We start from the raw sequence: 17,480 nt of genomic DNA, 5'->3' as shown, positions 1-17,480 counted from the left end.
TAGTAAGAAAAAACTGTGATGGAAAAAATATGAGCCTTGAAGTCTCATTTAGTCCACAATTCTGGCAGTGCTGCTTACTAGCTGTGTGTACTGTGGCAGATTATATAAACTCTTTCAATCTCTTTCCGTACCTGCAAATTTTAGATAATAATCTACTGTGAAAAGATGCAGAAAATTAAATAATTCACTTATGTAAAACACTGAGCTGTAAATACATATCAGTTGCTCTATTAAGTCAGAACTTTTATATTTCTCATCATATTTACAGTTGCTGTTTGTCTTATGAGTGATAGGCCTGAATGCTGCGTATTTCCATCATGTAGCCATCTGTAACTAGCACAAGCTCTTCTTCAGAAATTCTTCATTTCTGATTATAAAAATGATAAACAGTAGATAGTGTAATCAACAATCTTAGCATTTTATTCATATTTCCTTAACTACTGTTGTGTGCCAAAATTTAATCAGTAGTTATGAAATTGGGGAAAGGTGGTCCATAATCCTTCACTGCCATAGTTTTCTTTCTTGGCATTTTCTAATTCTTTGTGTGTGTGTGTGTGTGTGTGTGTGTGTGTGTGTGTGTGTGTTTTCTCCCATGAAGTATTTCTTGGTTACCAGAAATTGGCAGAAATCAGGTTTTATGATACATAGATGATCTCATGACTGAAAATGATAGACAAATTTGGAAGTGTTAGAGAAAGCAGAAATCAGACACTGGGGCAGGCTTGAGTTAGGGAGGGACATCAGAGTTGTGTTGCTTGAGGACACTTTTCTCCTTTCAAGTGAACACTTTGACCTTGGAGATACTGAGTTGAAAAAAAAATTCTGCAGATATTCCTGGTTGAGATGGACAGGGAATGTGAATAGAGAAGAGTTATCAAAAGGTGATGAAAAATATGTAGAGTTGAATATCATCTCAAGTGTGAGCCGTGGTAAACCAAACTAAAGATAGGATGAAAGAGAGAGAAAAGAGAGAAAAAGATACCAAGTTTGCCATTGTCTTCAGCATCGAGGTAACATAAGTTCTGAAAGCTGCAAATGGTGTATTTCTTATGGACTAGAGTATATTTTAAATGAGTATTGTTCACAGGTGTGTGGAATTTACAGGTATGATACATCAGTATGCGATAATATGTGGACCGTACATGTACTGTTTCATGTGGCACATTTTATGAACCATGACTTTTCCACTTAGGTGAAGATGGTAGCCAAAGTCCCTGGAGTGTCTGGCTTACCCTGAAGCAGGACTTATGCTTCTAGTAATAGAACAGCTCTGCCAGATCCCTGGCTGCACAAGGGATTTGGAACTTTTGGGTTCTCCAGGAGTTTTTGTTATGAATGCCTTATTTCACAATCAGGGAGCAATCAATCTTGTAGGAGGCCTTCCAGGATAGGACCCAAACACATACCTCATATTGCTCTCCTCTACTCTGTGGGAGATAAATAGGATTTTTTCCTTCCCCCAGAGGTTGCATTTCTGAGGTTAATGGTCTTTTCCCACTTTTCTAATAGCATGTATTTCTGTGTCACGGGGCCCTGTAGCACTGAATAGATGGTCTGTTAGGGGCTTATTTTGCTTTTACTATATTCTGAGGGAATGTTGAGGTCTAAACTATTCAGATAAAGAATGTCACAGGTAGTGCATGACTTCTTGGTAATCGCTAATTAGTATAGGTTTTAATCATTACTTTTGCATTTTCTAGGCTTCTGCTGGCCGTTCCCAGTCTCTGCCTCTGATCTTTATAGTCTCTTCTTTGTCATCAGTTTGCCCTATTTATATCCTTCAAGTCAAAGACAAGCTGTTTTGTTAAGCTCTCTCTGGTCTGTGCGGACACCTATCTTCCATTGTGCTTCAGCTTTTCTCTCCTGCTTCCCTCAGTGAGCTGTATAATTGGCATTTTAGGTGGACTAGGCAAGTGACCAACTGAGCCCCAGTTTGTCCCTGGCCCGTCCTGTTAGTACCCGGCCTGACCTGGTCTTCAGCAGTCTCACCATGCTCTGCCTTTTAAGCTTACATGCTGGGATCATGCATTTCTGTCCTATCTTATCCTCTTCTCAACCGCAGCCCTGTGACGTTCCCTGAAGCAGTCGGCAGGGCATTCTGATGTAGAGGTGATCTTGCATGGCTTAGAGGAGTCACAGGGAGAAGAGGGGACAGAAGGCAGAGCTGGGAAGGATCTCACTGCCTGATGGTGTTCTGTTCCCTCTTGTACAAGAGAGGAAAGTGAGAGGGCATTCAGGAAACCGATGTGCAGTTGAATCTCACTTTTAAATGTTAAGGGAAAAGCCTCAGAATTGGGGAAAGTTTGAACCCATTTGGAGTTTGTCAGGAATGCTGGCATTTTAATAAGTTGCACTGGGTCTCAGTATGGAGAATAGACTGAAGATGGAACCAGTGAAGGCAGGGCAGCTGACTAGGAAAGAAAACAAGGAGAGATGAGAAGGCTTAAACTAAAGTCCTGGAGTTATAGATGAGGAGGAGGAGTGAATCTGAGATATTTAGGATGCAGAATCTAAGTTTTTAGGACTGACTAAATATGATAAGAAAGGGAGAGGGATTGACCCAGGTTTCCAATTTTGATGACTAGATGGAGAATCATGCAAAGAGCTGTGAGAAGTAATATAGCAGGAGAGATGTCACATCTTGACATAGCTTTAAAAATAACCAAGTAAAGATATTTCTGCCAGGATTAAGCTAATGTAGTTCAGAGTGGACAAGTTTTCTGCTAACCTTATTTGATACAAGGAAAGAATGTAGAACACGTAGAGGAGCAGATGACAGCATGTCCCTTCCTTTCCTGTGACTCTTCAGTCAGACTTTTGATAAAAGCTGAAATGCACAAGGCAAGGTTAAATGCTGGGCCACCGTTCTGTATTGCTGCTGTCCCAGGTACAGTCCTGAGGTGTGGACCAGACTTCAGTTCTCCTCTCACATCAACTGTACTCCTAGTGTTACGGCATCCTCAGGCATCCTGTGGCTTCTTTTATCTCCTTCTAGTGTGAAAATTTTGTGTTGTGGAAATAATCCTCTTAGTTACTAGAACTAAATTAGTAGCATTTCTTATCCAATTCTGTTCCTTTCTGGGCAGGCAGCTCATCTATCAAACCCTTAGCTCATCACATATTTATTCCCAGAGATACTCCTGCTTCTTGAGTTGGGGAAAATTAGACCTTTTGGAAAAAAAAAAGAAGAAGAACCCATTATGTTGTAGTTTCAAAGGGTGTAGTCTCTCCAGTAGACCTGTGTTCAAATCCTAGCTCTGTCGCTTACCAGCTGTATTGCCTTGGGCCTGTACTCAAGTAATTCCTGATATGTAGATGGTGATGCTAGTGTACTTATTTCTTAGAGCCATTGAGTTTATATTAGACAGTACATATAAAGCACTTACTATAGTTTTTGACCCATTATAAATACTGAGTAAATACTACCTTTCATTTGGTATTCTTTAATTTTATACCTATAGATAGGTAAAATTTATTTTTTATCTTTTGGGGATAATATAGCCAGAAGTTATTAACTGTTGGCATGTTTTCAGGTGCTTGTGAGAATTTGGGACTCTAATATACCTAGTGCCACAAAATTTAAGTAGCCACTTGTTTTTGTTTTTTAATGAATCAAGAAATCTGGGCAAGTTTAATAATTTGGTATTTTTTTGTGATTAAAAAAATATTCTGAGGCAAATAGCTTCTGAATAAATAAATCAGCCAACATAATTTTATTTTGGCTAAACCTAGACTTTTATTAATGTTGGATATGAGGGAAAGAATGAAGGTATTCATCTCACACATGAATGAGGAAAAATACAAAAATATTTTGAGGATTATTATATTCCAGTTATATTTATAGATTATCATTTTGATACTGAAACCAAGATGAGAAATTAGGCTTCATATTTTCTAATAGTGTGTCCACACTTATTCTCAAAATCACATTAACCCATGTGCAGTTGAATATGAATTTACAGAAGTGCATGGAAAATGAGATTTTATTTCTAATTAGATTTTTTTTCACAGTTTGAGATGGCTAGTAAAATTGGCCAAGAAGCTGATGTTTCAGTGTTTTCTGTCAGTCTTCTTACCCCTCAATTTTCTAGGCTGAAACATGACATTCTAACCCAGGTTAATATTTTGTTTCAAAATGTCAGTCTGAATACTAGTCTTCACCTGCGTCTGAAGTCTAAATGTATGAAAATCACATATTTAGCCTATATTTTCACCTACTGGAGGTTACAGTTTTGAGGAATAGTTTATTTCATTAACTGAACGTGGATATACCCCCAGTTTTATTGATCTATGTGACATCATACAAATGCAATCATTTGTTGTTATACACAATTGGAGTGCAAGCTTCCTAGTTTGGTAATTCTTAGAGTCATAGATGGTTTCAGTTTGTACTGAACTAGGAATCGGAACGTGCACGTGGTTGTCCCAACTTGAGTTACCTGGGATGATTCTCTTTGCCTTCCCTTGGTCTATTTTCCCAGGAAAAGTATTTGTCCTCTCTGTGCAGAGGACTGTTGTGTGGATCAAAGAGGTGAAGTAAGTGAAAACACTTTGGATACTCAAGCATGATACAGACATAAAGTAGTGGTATATTTCTAATTCAGGTAATAAAGGGAAACAGATGTGTTCCAGAGAGTGTGATTTTGTAAATGACTAAATGAATTTTATATATATATATATATTTCTCCTAACAAAGGAAGTAACTCAAGCATCTTTATTTTCTGTATTTTCCAACCAACCAGAACCGGGACCAGTATTCACATCTACTAAGTGATCACTTTTTGCCATACCAAGGCCATAACTCCTTCCGTGAGAAATATTTCAGTGGAGTAACGAAAAGAATTGCCAAGGAAGAAAAATCTATCCAGGAGTGAAAATTAAGACTTTGACAATAGAGAAGGAATAAGGATTTGACAGAAGAAGCATCTGGATGTGAACTTTCATGTATGATATAGAAAATGTACTGTTTTAAATAATTTTATACAGCAAAATCAATGCTAAAAGGTCAATTGAACAATTCTTTTAACATTAGCTTTGTTTTGTAGACTATTTTGTTGTATGTACTCTTTTGACCTTTAATTTATATTTGTACTTTCAAGTATTACAGAAATTGACTGAAAACAGTTATATTTTTGGTAATAAATTTACAAAGGGAACTAATAGTGTTGACTTTTTAAACAGATATCTGCTGAATATGTTATAGGCAGTTAATAGTAGTTGAAAATTTATTCATTAGGTAGATTTGTTTAATTTGGGTTTTGATTTTAATTGCTTTACATTGTCACTAATAAAGCTCACTGAGGATTCATAAAATTGTGTAGAATTCAGTGCTTTTCAGGGGGATGTGATGAAGGAAATGAATTTTTACTTCTAAATCCCAGACAAGTAAGTAATAACAATGATAATGGTGATGATGAGAAAGGCTAGGACCTGACAACCTAAAAAGATTCCAGACTCCTTGAGGCCTGTCCGCATCTGAAGCTCGTCTGTACCTTGGACTTGCTCCTGCATTCCTAAACCTTGACTGTCGGTCAAGTTAACTACCCACAATTTTTGGTTTAGAAAGTAACTGATAGTTAAAAGCAGTAACAACAACACAATCCTTGATGGTTCCCTAATGGTATTAAGTCTAATCAGAGCTCTTTGAAATAGAAGCTACATTTTTCTTGAAGGAGAAACTTTGCTGAGTCCACATTGTGTCCATCATGAAAATATCTTGTTTGAAAACCACTATACCCATTAATTCAGGATGCTAATAGCTTTCCTGTGTTCAGTGGTCAACGTACCTCAGCAGGGCAGCAGTAAACGAATCCTCTCTCTAACCAGAGCCTATTTTTATTTATGCTATTATTATTATTTTAGTGTTACTGCTGGCTTTTTATGGATTCACAACTTGAATGTGTGTAGCTTAGGACCTCCAGAAGACCAGAGCTGCTCAAGCAGAGAGAGGGGACCAGCCATCTGCTTCATTCTCTCTCCTTTCCTCATCCTGCAGCTCTGAATTTCAGCAGCAGATCTCAAACGTTTCAGTGATTGTTTTGTTTGGGTTTCTGGATGTGATTTGTGGTACACTGGGGAAAATCTAAAAGTATTCAAGGATGATTTATTTTCAGTATTTCTGTTGTAAACCATCTTATTTAAAATTTTTTGAGGTTGTATGGAGGGTGAGTTTGAAACTTCGTAGCTGACTAAATTTGGAATATGAGATTTTAGCCTTGCCCCATTTTTTGGTTGTCACAAAGATTAGTCTAAATTACTTCCAAATCAGACCTGGAAAAGTTGCAACATTAATTTTAGTCACTTTGTTCTTAAAAATTATCCAACATTAAAAAAGTTTTTTCAATTATTTTTATTACCACTAATGGAGGCCTTTTAATCTTTAATTTTTCATTATTATGAAGCTTATTTTCATATATATCAGTGAATTCCATCTCCCATTCCTGAAATGTCACTAGACTCAGTGTGAATTTGTGCAGTTATTTTCAGGTTGGTACTCTGAAGTGAAAAAGCAGCTGGATCACTTTCAACCAATTTTGATTTTAGAGCAGAGGTCACACATCCCCTTATTCTAAAAAGAGAGACTTTATTTTCTGGCATCAGGATCTTATTACTTTCTGCATAAGTTACAGAAGATCATTTCCAGAATTGCTTTAGTTTTATGTGTATCCCTCATGCACTTCCAGCAGGAATATCACCTAACAAAATGCCTGCATTTTAGGTAGTTCTGTAATATGAATTTACAGTCTAATCTGTGAGTGAACCCTAGGTGGTCTGTGGGCTGGCCTATTTAATGTTTATAATATGACAAAATCTATAATTTTGTTCCTGGCATATATTAGAACATCCATAAAATCCAGACGGTTACCTTGGTGGTGTTTCATCATAAGTAACCTCCTTCCTGTCCATTCTGGTGGGGGCTTTTCTTGCTGTGATGGCTGGGAGGGAAGAGTAGAGTGGGTGGTCTTTGGAGGACTTAACCAAAGTGGCCGCTTCCTGCCCAGGGTGACCCAGGTTTGGGCCAGCTCACCACCAACTTCCTAATGACTAATTCTTTAAATACAAAGATTGAGCAATAAAACATTTTCAAACTTTTAAACTCTGGGAGGTAAGTCAGTGTTCCCTTATGGAGAAAACTCACAATTTTATATTCCCTACATATTTAAGAAGAGTGGTGATTACCAGTAAAGAACTTTATTTGAAGTTTGGTAGAGAAAAGTTTAGTATGAGTTAACATACCAGATGCATTGTAGTGAATGTGTTTGTTATTGGATGAAAAATGTGCTTTAAATTAAAGTTTGGGACCGAAATAACTTTTATTGAAGTAATATGTTTTATACTCTTATTATAATTAAAGAATCAGGGACTTGACTTTTAAAAAAAAATCAGGCAATTAAATGTGAAGGTTGTGTTATCTAGATGCCAATATAAGCAAATCTGACTCTTGAATCAAAGGCCTTAGTCATTTTGGGTTAAAAGAACTAATCTATGCTGGAAGTATTATCAAGTATTGCTAGTCCAAAGAGATACAGAATAAAACACAATATTGAAAATTGAAGGTGATGTTTTTGGGGGGAAATTATCTTTTTATACCATTCTGATCTCCCTTGAAAAAGCACAGTGGAACTAAGCTGATGTTAATGATTCTAATAGGAAAAAAAAAATCCTTTGTTGTTGAAACAGGGCATAAATAAATACATTCATTAATGGAACACACAGGTGGAACTGGAGGTGGATGTTACTGAGAAAATTGATGACCTTATTGTTTCCTGTTTGACCAAAAGGGAGCAAATTACACCAGAATAAGGACTTTGGCTCTTTTTACAAGAGCATGGTTTTTGCTCCATTGTACAGTTATTTAGAAAAGTGAACACTTATAAGAACCTTTTTTTCTTAGAAGGATTGTATTCATAGAGTAAGTGAAACCTACTTTGATTTCCAACTCACACACTCCCATTTTTCTCAGATACTTATCAAGTAATGTGGTTTATAATCCAAACAAACAAAACAAAATGCCTTAACCCAGAACATACACATGGACACAATAACACTAGACTGATGATGTTTGTACTTTACTAAAACATTGAGATCTCTAAAACAGTGGTTTGAGAACATAAGGTCTAGAGTGTAAAGAATTGTAATGGAATGATAAACATATCTGTGATTCTATCTAGCCATAGAAACATAGAGGCAGCACATTCCTGTCTATTCTTTGGGCAAAGCTTGCTAGGGAACCTGACCCTGTTCCCTTAGTAGAGGTCTGCCTCCGGATGTTCATATGGTTCACTATGTGGAATAAGCAAATTGACATTTAGACGTAACTGAGGCCAACCTGGAATTTGGCTCTTATCCCTTTATTCATAAGCCATTGTAGACAGGCTGTTAGGGGAATGGAGGCTAAATTCTCATGGCAGTGTCTTAAGAAGCCCAGGTCATGGAACAAAATAGGCTTAATAGATGTATGTTTAGATAAGCCAGCTTCACTTTATGTAACTGCGAGCCCTATTTCTTGGGATATTAGGATGTGCTTCGCATATTTTTGTTTTAGAACTTGAATGTTCTTCCTAAGATAATCGTATTGTGGGGATGCCCAACCCAATCAACTAACAAGGAGTCTGCTTTGAGGTCTATGACTTTAAAATCTCTCCTTTAATCAAGCCTTCCTGACTCTCTCCTGAGGGCTTATCCGAAGAACTCTATTTTGTCTAACATCCAGCAGTGAAGATTAGTTGGGCTTATGTGTGAAGTTAGTCAAATTTGAAAAAAGGCTGAGGAGAAAATTAAAATTGGAAATGAGATGGTACTTGAGTTAGGCTTTGGTGGACTGCCCAAGTGTCGTATCTAGTGTGTTGTATGTTTGTGAAGTGAATCAAAATGATCAGAGCTGGTATTGGTGAGCTTGAAAAATCTGTAAGAGCTCCTTAATATTTGTTTGTTTATAAATCCTGGACTAGAGTATCTCACTACAAGTCTGAGTACTTCCAGCACAACAAAGCTTTTTTTGGCATTATTTTTCTACAGTTTATACCTGTTGGGAAACAATTCACAGATGCCTTGCACTTCTTTATGTCTTATCAAGGAGCCACTGACTCCTTTCACCCTGAACTATCTTTTGGTGGATGTGTAAACACCCTTGGAAGATAGTGTCTCCACCTCCCCTACCTTCCCCCTCTTCTGAACACCTTTGCCATCCAACCTGATGCTTCCAGTGTGAAGTGGATCAAAAAGACTCACAACTACCAAGATGAGAAGGACCCGACAAGCCTCACTTGTCAGATAGAATTGGTATATTCAAGAATGCAGTTGGCTTAGCTGTAGTTGCATCTTAGATTTACATGAAAAAGTAGCAGCTGTCCATTTGGGGAAAATTTTATCACCCATTCCACTGCCTGAAACAAAGGGAGGGGCTCAGTGACATCCTTGATTCACAAATGTTACATTTAGTGGGGTTTAGAAATACATTTGGGTTGCCACTCTGAATGCCTACTGCCTCTTTCACTGATGGATTGGCCAAACTGAAACCCATTGGTGGTCAGTGGGCTACTCTGGCAGCTCGATCTCAGCGCCAGGTACACAGAACTGAAAATGGACGTGGTTGGCCTGGTCCGTGGGCAGAAATCAAAGCTATTCTCAAAGCTCCAGCCAATGCCCTCCTTGTTGAGCTTTGTTATATTTTTACTGACTCTCAGGCTGTTGCTAATGACCTACAGTTTGGTCTGTCACTTGGAAAACTACAGACTAGCAGATAAAAGACACCCTTCCTTAGGGGCTACAAACAGTGGAAACAGATTGTGGCTTCTGGCAGAGCTGTCAGGGTCATTCTCTGATGAGACCAACTTGAATAAAGCTGTTGGTTGGGCCAGCAACATTCAGATTGCCATCATTGTTGCCTGGATCTATCATTGTCCTCAACAGGCAGCACATCCACCACTATATAGACAGGACACAAAAGTAAAGGACTTTGTTTCTGATGCAGAGCCACCATTTGATGCCAGACTGCTGCCAAAAGTTGACCTGGTTGCCTTGTGGTGAAGGAGATCACATTGCTTGGAGTGTTGTCCAGCTGGCCCCTGGCAGATTGATTATTTCGAATCTCTGCCCCAACTCTTGCAGCTGGTGGTTGTGTGTCACTGCTGTTGCCACTTTCTCGGGTTACAGTGTTGACATTCCAGTCTGATCAGTTGACTCCAGCCACACCACTTTGGCCCTTGAAACTAATCGGTGTCACGTGTTTGGCTTTCTGGACCATTTGGTATGACAATGGTATTATACCTTTTATTGCAAAAGCCACTCAACCGTGGGCTGATAGTCAAGGTATTTGATAGACTTTCCATGCTCCCTACCATCCACAGGCATCTGGAATTTTTGAGCTTTGGAAAATTTCTCTACATTGTTCTATGTTTTCTCTGGCAGTCATTTACTAAGCCTTCTCAGAAAAGCTTAGTATATTGCTCCAAATTTAGCTCTGAATAGTGCAGTGTTTTGCCCTTTGTCAGACACCTAAGTCTTTTATTTGGTGGGTTTCAACTCAGAAACAAGTGGTGATTAATAGCTTCAGTCTTGAACTGTGAAGGTTTTCCAAAACCAGTACAAAACAGGGAGCTGTGACAAGCTGGTCCAAAAGGACTTCTCTACCTGGTATGCTTTATTATTGATGTTGAAACAGGAAAATGAATATTTCAGCTGATTTGTTGTCTTCAATTAATTTTCTTTTCTTTACAGTTTCCCCTAGAGCCCAAAAAATGTAAAAAAAAAAAAAAACTTTTTCTATTTTATTTTAATGGTGACTGCTATTATACGTGTTACTGTACTTTTCCTGTTATACGTGTTCTAAGGCTTGCCTCCTGGTGATTGGTTGATGCAAAGGCATAGAAGTGTGGTGTGTAGGGGAACTACATGCAGTTTAGGGTCACCGAAGGGTGATGTGTGACCTGGGAATCAATAAAGTAAGGCTAGAGCCTATGGCAGGAGGCTCTAGCCTTACCTCCCCTCCCCCTGCCCTGGGGGAGGGAATGGAGCTACCTCGGGATTTTCAGTAGGAAGCTGGTATTATCAGGCATGGTCTATCACCATCACTCCAGGGGTAGTGGTTTGGAATGGAGGGAGATAGACTAGAAGCTGGAATGCTAGTCAGAACGTCGCTGCAGTCATCCACCCAGGTTAGAGATGTAAGGATCTCAAGAGGCAGTAAGGAGTGAATGGAGAATATTTAGCAGATGAAATGAGCAGATCTTAGTAATTGATTGAGCTCAGGGATGAGGAGTAATGGATAATGTCCAGGATTCCAACTGGGTAACTGGGTGTATAGCATGACACAAACTGGAATAGAAAATGGTAGAAAAAGGATGTGTTTAAGATTGGACATCCAGAATATGAGAAGCCTATGGAGCAGACACAGAGAACTGCACAACAGGCTGCTGAGTATTCAAGACCAAAGCTGGACAGTGATTGCATAAGTGAGGAGCCAAAGATCACTGCATGAGACAAAGAACCACTGAGTTAAGACACACTGTGCACCTCTAAGGTTCATTCTGTCATATTGTCCCATTGCATAACATGTATATTTAGCAAAGAGAATTAGTATCACCCAATACTCATGAGACTGGACCAGGCAATTTCAGCTTATTACAAGAAATTTATACTTGAATTACTAATGAGATGAAATTACTGCTAGAAGCTGCAGAAAACAACAGTGGCTTTGGGGTAACGTGCTTCTGTCTGAATGGGATGGGTGCATGCATTCTATTTGTTGTATATGCTAGTGACCCTCATCGCAGAGTTAGAACTTAAAAAACTGCTAAGCTGTTGTTAGTTGCCTCTAAGACAAACCTGCTAAAGAAACAAAAGCCACCACTGTTTGGACCCTAGATGTGGAGAAAAGAAAAACTCAAGTGCTTTCTTTTCCCTCTTCTCCTTATCCTTTAAAATTAAAAATATTTCCTCTTCCTTTCTCTTTTTAAAGTAACTACATAATAATTTTGGGTAGCAACATAAAAATTACAAAGTAGGTCAGAATATGGGGAAGTTTTTAATTAAATTGGGAGTTTTGTTTGTTTTTTCATTTATTAAAAAATGTCGGGCCAAAATCCCAATTTCCCTCTACCCCCTTTTTTATATATTCTTACGCATTTGGCAGAGTTTGTGACAAAACCTCATCCCAGCTGTACACGGGCCAAAAGCCTTTTCTGAAGTTCCTACTAATTTGGATTAAACTGACTGGTTGAAAGCTTCACACAGAAATTCTTCCAGGAAATGTCATAAGTTCCCTTGACATTTAATTCTACAAACAATCTTATCTTTTGGAGAGAGATAGACAAATAAAAATTTATTTTTTGATTTTCGCCTTTGTTAGCTTGTTTTCTTTCTTAGTTTTGGAGAAACAGATCAAGACCCTGAAAACAACAGAAGCCTATCTTGCCTCCAGTCTGGCCTTCCGAACCCAAAGAGAGGAGCCTGCATGATGCTAAGTGGGTTCCTAAGGAAAGAAGAGCAAGATGGATGCTCTGTACTGAATAAGGCTTCCAGGGGAAGACATCACACGTGTCCATGAGCTCAGTCCTGCAGTAGGTGGTATCACTCAGTGTATCAGAACCGAGGGCTAGATCTCATGGCCTATCAAATTCATCTCTGAATAGTTTGTTGCCATTCTCAACAATGAAAAAGACAGCCCCCATCCTCAAAGAGTTTATAGTCCAGGGGCTACAGGTGGTAGTAAACACAGAGGCAAGTAGTCTATTCAAATGGTGGTCAGTCTTTCCAGAGGGTAAGTCCATGGTGAGTAAAAGAGGAGTAATTAGCCACTTCACACAGTATAGGGTATATTCACCATGTGTTTCTGATATTTCAACATGTGGGGCCTTGTGGACCCTGCTCCTTGCAGGGCCAACCAGTTCCTAGAGACAGTACAGGAGTTGTCTGCAACGTGCCTCTCCTCTGCAAACAAAGCAGCCCAGAGCTCACACCCCCAACTCCCACCTCCTCTCTCAGGCTCTTACGCTCTGGGCCACTATTCCCCTGTCCTAATCACTCAAGGGCCGGGTACCAGGCAACCAGGGACAGACCCTACACCCTAGACCCCACTGAAACTATTCAGACTGGCCAATCCCAAGCCTGCTGTTTGTTCCTGGGAGAACCCCAATAAAGGCTCTTGCCCACATTTTCCCCTCACTCCCCTCTGCCTCCTGCATGGCAAGGCGTGTTCCTCTGTGGGAACTTTGGGAGCAAACTATCTTTTCAGTGGCAATTGTCTTCTGTCTCAGCCATACCTGAACAATCGTAACATCTGCATTTCAAAACATAAAGGGTGGGAGAGTTTGGGGTCTAGGAAAACTTTTCGTAGAGGATGACATCTACGTGGACTCCTAAAGGAGCAGCAGTGAAGCTGCCAGATGACGTCAGGTGGTGAGGGCAAGAGGAGATTCCAGGCAGAGGAATCAGCATCTGGAAAAGCACATTTGGAAAACTGTTTAAGTAGTTCATATGTCTGGAGCTACACTAAATGTGCTGGATGAAGAGAAGACATGAAGCTGGAGAGGAAATGATGGCCAGATCATAAAGGACTTACATGCCTTGCTACAGAGTCTGGGCTCAAACTGGGAGAAGCTCCCTCCCTACGAGGATCATTCCCTTCTGCTGTTGTCAAGGCTCTTTAGGAAGTTTTAGCTTCTTACAAAATGGCGCCCTGTGGCCAAGGTGCTTGACTTCCTTGACAAAAGTCTGGTGGTGGTGGAGTTTGTGGCTTTGCCACTGCTCTAGGGTCTGTTCCTCCCTCGGTCCTGGGTCTCAGTTAATGACCCCTGAGTGGGGCAAGTCACATACTTAAGGTGTCCTGTAGCAAAGTGTTACCACCTGGGAGCCTCAGTTTCACCATCTTAAAGCATTCTTAGGTTCCCAGTTACACCGAGTGAGAGATTTCCTGGCCAAACGCAGCAGAAACCTCCCTGACCCTGACTGATACTTGCTCCAGAGCCAAGAAACAGTCTTGAGCTGGCCTCCTGCACTGAAGGAGATGATTTTTATTGGTTTCACTCTTCACACAGTGCTGACGGTGTAGGCCTGCAGAAAAGCAAGCTGATGAAAGTAAAGACTGTGTTGCCAGCTCGTGTTTGTCCTTATTTCCAAGGACAAACACAAACCCTGCCTCCGGGAGCTGCTGCTCTGCTCCAAGACAAATGAGCTGTTGAAGTGTCATGATTTTAAAATCCTGACAATATTCATAAAGGATATTTTACTGATCAACCTCAAGGAATCTGTCATAAATAAGAAATGATTTGTGATTTAAACACTGTTGCCTGTTTTCAGCGCTTTGCCTCAGGGTCTGATGTTCTGATGTGTAAGACAGGCAGTGTTCCCTGAAGGAAAATGGCCTGGAACCCCCAGCACTTCTCTTCCCTATCTCCTCATCTCCTTGAAGTAGTCTACCAAGAGTGTTCAGTCTTATTTCTTTTTTCTTTTTCTTTCTTTTTGTCACTGTATTCTGATGACCCGTTAATAACCCATCAATAGTGAGGACGAGAGAGAAGGCAGGATGGAATCCCTGTTGCCCTTGCTTGTTGTCCTTCTTTCCTCTCTGGCCCCTCCCTCCATCACTCCCTGCTTCTCCTTCACTATTTACCGCATGTACTGCATGCCTGATGTACAGTGACCTCTAACCACCTTGGACAAAAAAAGATTAAAAAAGGTGTTTCTTGGGCTGAAAAGACATCTCCATAGTCTTTGGGTAAGCTAATTTTTGTTAAACTATTAAAAAATCGTATTTAGTCTGAGTTCTGAAATCTAGGACTTAAAAAAAAAAAAAAAGCAAAACTATTAAACAAAAAGCTAGACTATACCACTCTCAATATACTATTCTCTTGCCGAAGTTCTAGTGAGGCTGGGGGTGGTGGGGAGGTAGGCTGGGGGAATACATACAATCTTATAAGAATTGAAAAATTTCTCCGTTAGTGTCTATTTCTTCTCATGCCTTAGCCATTTCCTTTACATGTTCATGTTTCCTCCTATAAAGCTCTACAGCCATCTTTTTCATGCTTCCTCCGTGTTCTATAAAGTTCTACAGTCTTTAGAAAATTTTTTCTTAAAATTAGAATTGGGTGACTAGGCAATAAATTTACATGGTTTAAAATTCAAAACAGTTCAAAAAGGTATACCCAGTGAAGTCTCCCTCTCCCCCTCTTTCCCTCCTGGGGGGCCCCTCAGCTCCCTGCCCTGGAGACAAGCACTGTCACAGATGGCTTAGCTCAGTGTCGAACATAGGAGAGTCCAAGTGTGAAGCCATGATTGCAACACCCGTGCAGAGCAACAGCAAGAACAAAGTGTGATGGACCCTTACCAGACGGCCCCAACAAGGGTCCTCCTGCCTGGTGTGGTTTAAGCGTTTAGAACCAGACAGAGTTCGGTTCAGAAACAAAGGAAAGCCTTATTCTGTAATCAGAAAACAGAGAGGTGAGTGCTCCCGCTCTAGAGCCCAGGCCCTCCAGGACAGGCTGTGTCCGGCTGCTAGGTAGCGTCCTGGGGGGCGGGGCGGGTGGGGGTGGTGGGGGGCGGGTCAGCACAGCGCTCTCACAGGCCAGGCGCACGCGCAGCCGTGCTGGTCACGCTCCGGATCGCAGCGCCCGCCGCAGCATCTCTGCACACCGCCCGCCGCCGCCATCTTGAACTGCAGTGTCCTGTGCCCGGGGGCCTTCTGCACAGGGTACCCGAGCTGAGGTGTCAGCGCAGCCGTTTCCCGGTGGGAGCTCTGGTCTGAAGTGCCAGGGCCAAGGCCTCTGCCTGCGGCACCGTATGAGCAAGCGAACCTAGCCTAAGCACAAAGGACACGGAAAAAAAAGGTTAGACTTTATTTATTACCCAGATTCTGTTTTTATTTCCCGGGTATTGTTGATGGGCTTTGCCGATGACAAAAAGACCGGAAGTTAGAGGGTCCATTCTGGCCCTGTCGGGACAGCTCTGACTTCATCTGTGTCTGTTTCTCACTGTTTACCTAGAAGTAATAATTTTTCCCTAGCTCTCTCCCTTGGAATGAGAGTCTATTGAGATGCTACGTATGAATGCCTTTTGAAAGATTGCTCCTGTAAGGGAAGAGAAAACCCAGAGCCTAAAGCTAAACCCATCAGGCATGTTTGTCGTGGGAAGGAGTCGAATCGTCCAGGCTATTGTCCAAGAAAATCTTTCATTTGATTTCAAAGCTTCCAGTGAAGAGACGTGGAGAGGCCATTGGGCCCAACAGAGAAAGATAAAGGGTGGATTTATTTCCTGTCAGTTTTCAAATCCTTTCTTGAGCCCTCCCATCACCTAGGGGAAGCAGTGCCCTCTCTTAGGTGCAAAAGTAAGCAAGGAATGCGACTCCTTTTATAGCTGCCTGATCGGCCACCTTTGGGGTCAGTTGAGGCTTATGTCCTCGGGCTGCTTGATTCCTTTCTGATTCGTAGAGTGGTTTCCAACCGAAAAACGATCTGGTTGAGGTTACTTTGAAAAAGGTGTGTGTTGGGGAAAAAGATGGACTGCTGTAGGGCTCTTTCTTCAGAATTGATGCCACGATCCCGCCTGAAGCAAAGCGTGCCCTTTACTGGAGAGGAGAAGCTGTGCTTCTGGAAGGAATGCAGGCTTGGTGTGCAGTTGAACATGCATGTGTGAAGGGGAACTGGCCTGATAGCTGGGGCTGGAACCCTTGTTTATCCACAGGAGATAGGAAGCGGGGAGGGAGATAAGGCGGCCTTTGACTTGTGTGTGCCTGCACCTGGCCCCGGAAAGGCCCCGTCTAGTGCAGATAGCAGCTCGGGGTTGATGGCCCACGGAGTCTTGTGTGGTGCCTAATAGAGAGCCCTGCAGCTTTGTGGATGAGACCAGGGTCCTCTGGTCAATGAACTCGTGTCGTTTTATCAAAGGAACTCTCATCTTATGCCCTTCGTAGACTTTTGTTTTTTTTTAAAGACACAGTTATTAATATGCAGGGACAATAACTGATAAACTTGTTTTCAGCATTAATTTTCGTTTATAAATCAGCCTAAGCCAAGCCCTAGGTTGCAAGCCTTTACTGCCTCCTCTCTCCCTCTTTCCTCTTCTCCATTCCTCTGTGGCAAGAAATAAAGTTGACTCTACAGGCAACTAATCTGATGGTGTCTGTGGTGTCTTGACTTTCTGATGCTGGGAATTGAAGTCTTAATATCTTAGGTTATCTTGGAAGTTATTTATCTTTCACACATTAAGGAAAAATCAGAGACTTTTCAAAGAGAGTGTTTTGGTGAATTATTTTGGGATGGCTGGGTGGTGATACTGTTTCTGTTCATTCCTCCTTTAGGGGATCTCTGGAGAAGTGTGGGGTCCTCCACTGTTTGGAAGACATTGGTATTGGTGGCTTTTGGGTCAGTGTTGAATATAAATAAGAGTTCTGAACACTGCGACCTTAGGAGAAATCATAGTGACCAGTGACCCAAACAGACTTGGTTAAAAAGTTGCTTAAAATGAGCAGACACCAGAAGCTTTAT

General features: G+C 40.9%; 1 protein-coding gene and 1 long non-coding RNA gene across 7 annotated transcripts in view; both read left to right on the top strand.

Moving 5' to 3' along the window:
* Positions 1-5,313, top strand: part of TRMT11 (tRNA methyltransferase 11 homolog) — a 50,512-nt gene extending 45,199 nt beyond the window's left edge. For 3 of the 6 annotated variants that reach the window (XM_074368405.1, XM_010965519.3, XM_045524472.2), the window contains exon 13: positions 4,743-5,313. In XM_074368405.1, the coding sequence (XP_074224506.1) occupies positions 4,743-4,874 (132 nt within the window). In that variant the 3' untranslated portion in view covers positions 4,875-5,313. The remainder of the gene's footprint in view (positions 1-4,742) is intronic. The other 3 variants (XR_006728419.2, XR_006728418.2, XR_012508628.1) reach the window with 3 other exon arrangements.
* A 10,244-nt stretch (positions 5,314-15,557) lies between these two features.
* LOC123619806 (uncharacterized) overlaps positions 15,558-17,480 on the top strand; it is a 156,663-nt gene continuing 154,740 nt past the window's right edge. The window contains exon 1 of the long non-coding RNA XR_006728527.2: positions 15,558-15,824. This is a non-coding gene — a long non-coding RNA (uncharacterized LOC123619806). The remainder of the gene's footprint in view (positions 15,825-17,480) is intronic.

The sequence above is a fragment of the Camelus bactrianus genome, chromosome 8, assembly GCF_048773025.1.
Source record: "Camelus bactrianus isolate YW-2024 breed Bactrian camel chromosome 8, ASM4877302v1, whole genome shotgun sequence".
In the NCBI taxonomy this organism is placed as follows: Eukaryota; Metazoa; Chordata; class Mammalia; order Artiodactyla; family Camelidae; genus Camelus; species Camelus bactrianus.
Note: the sequence above shows the minus strand (reverse complement) of the source record. Positions and strands in the feature narration are given on the sequence as shown.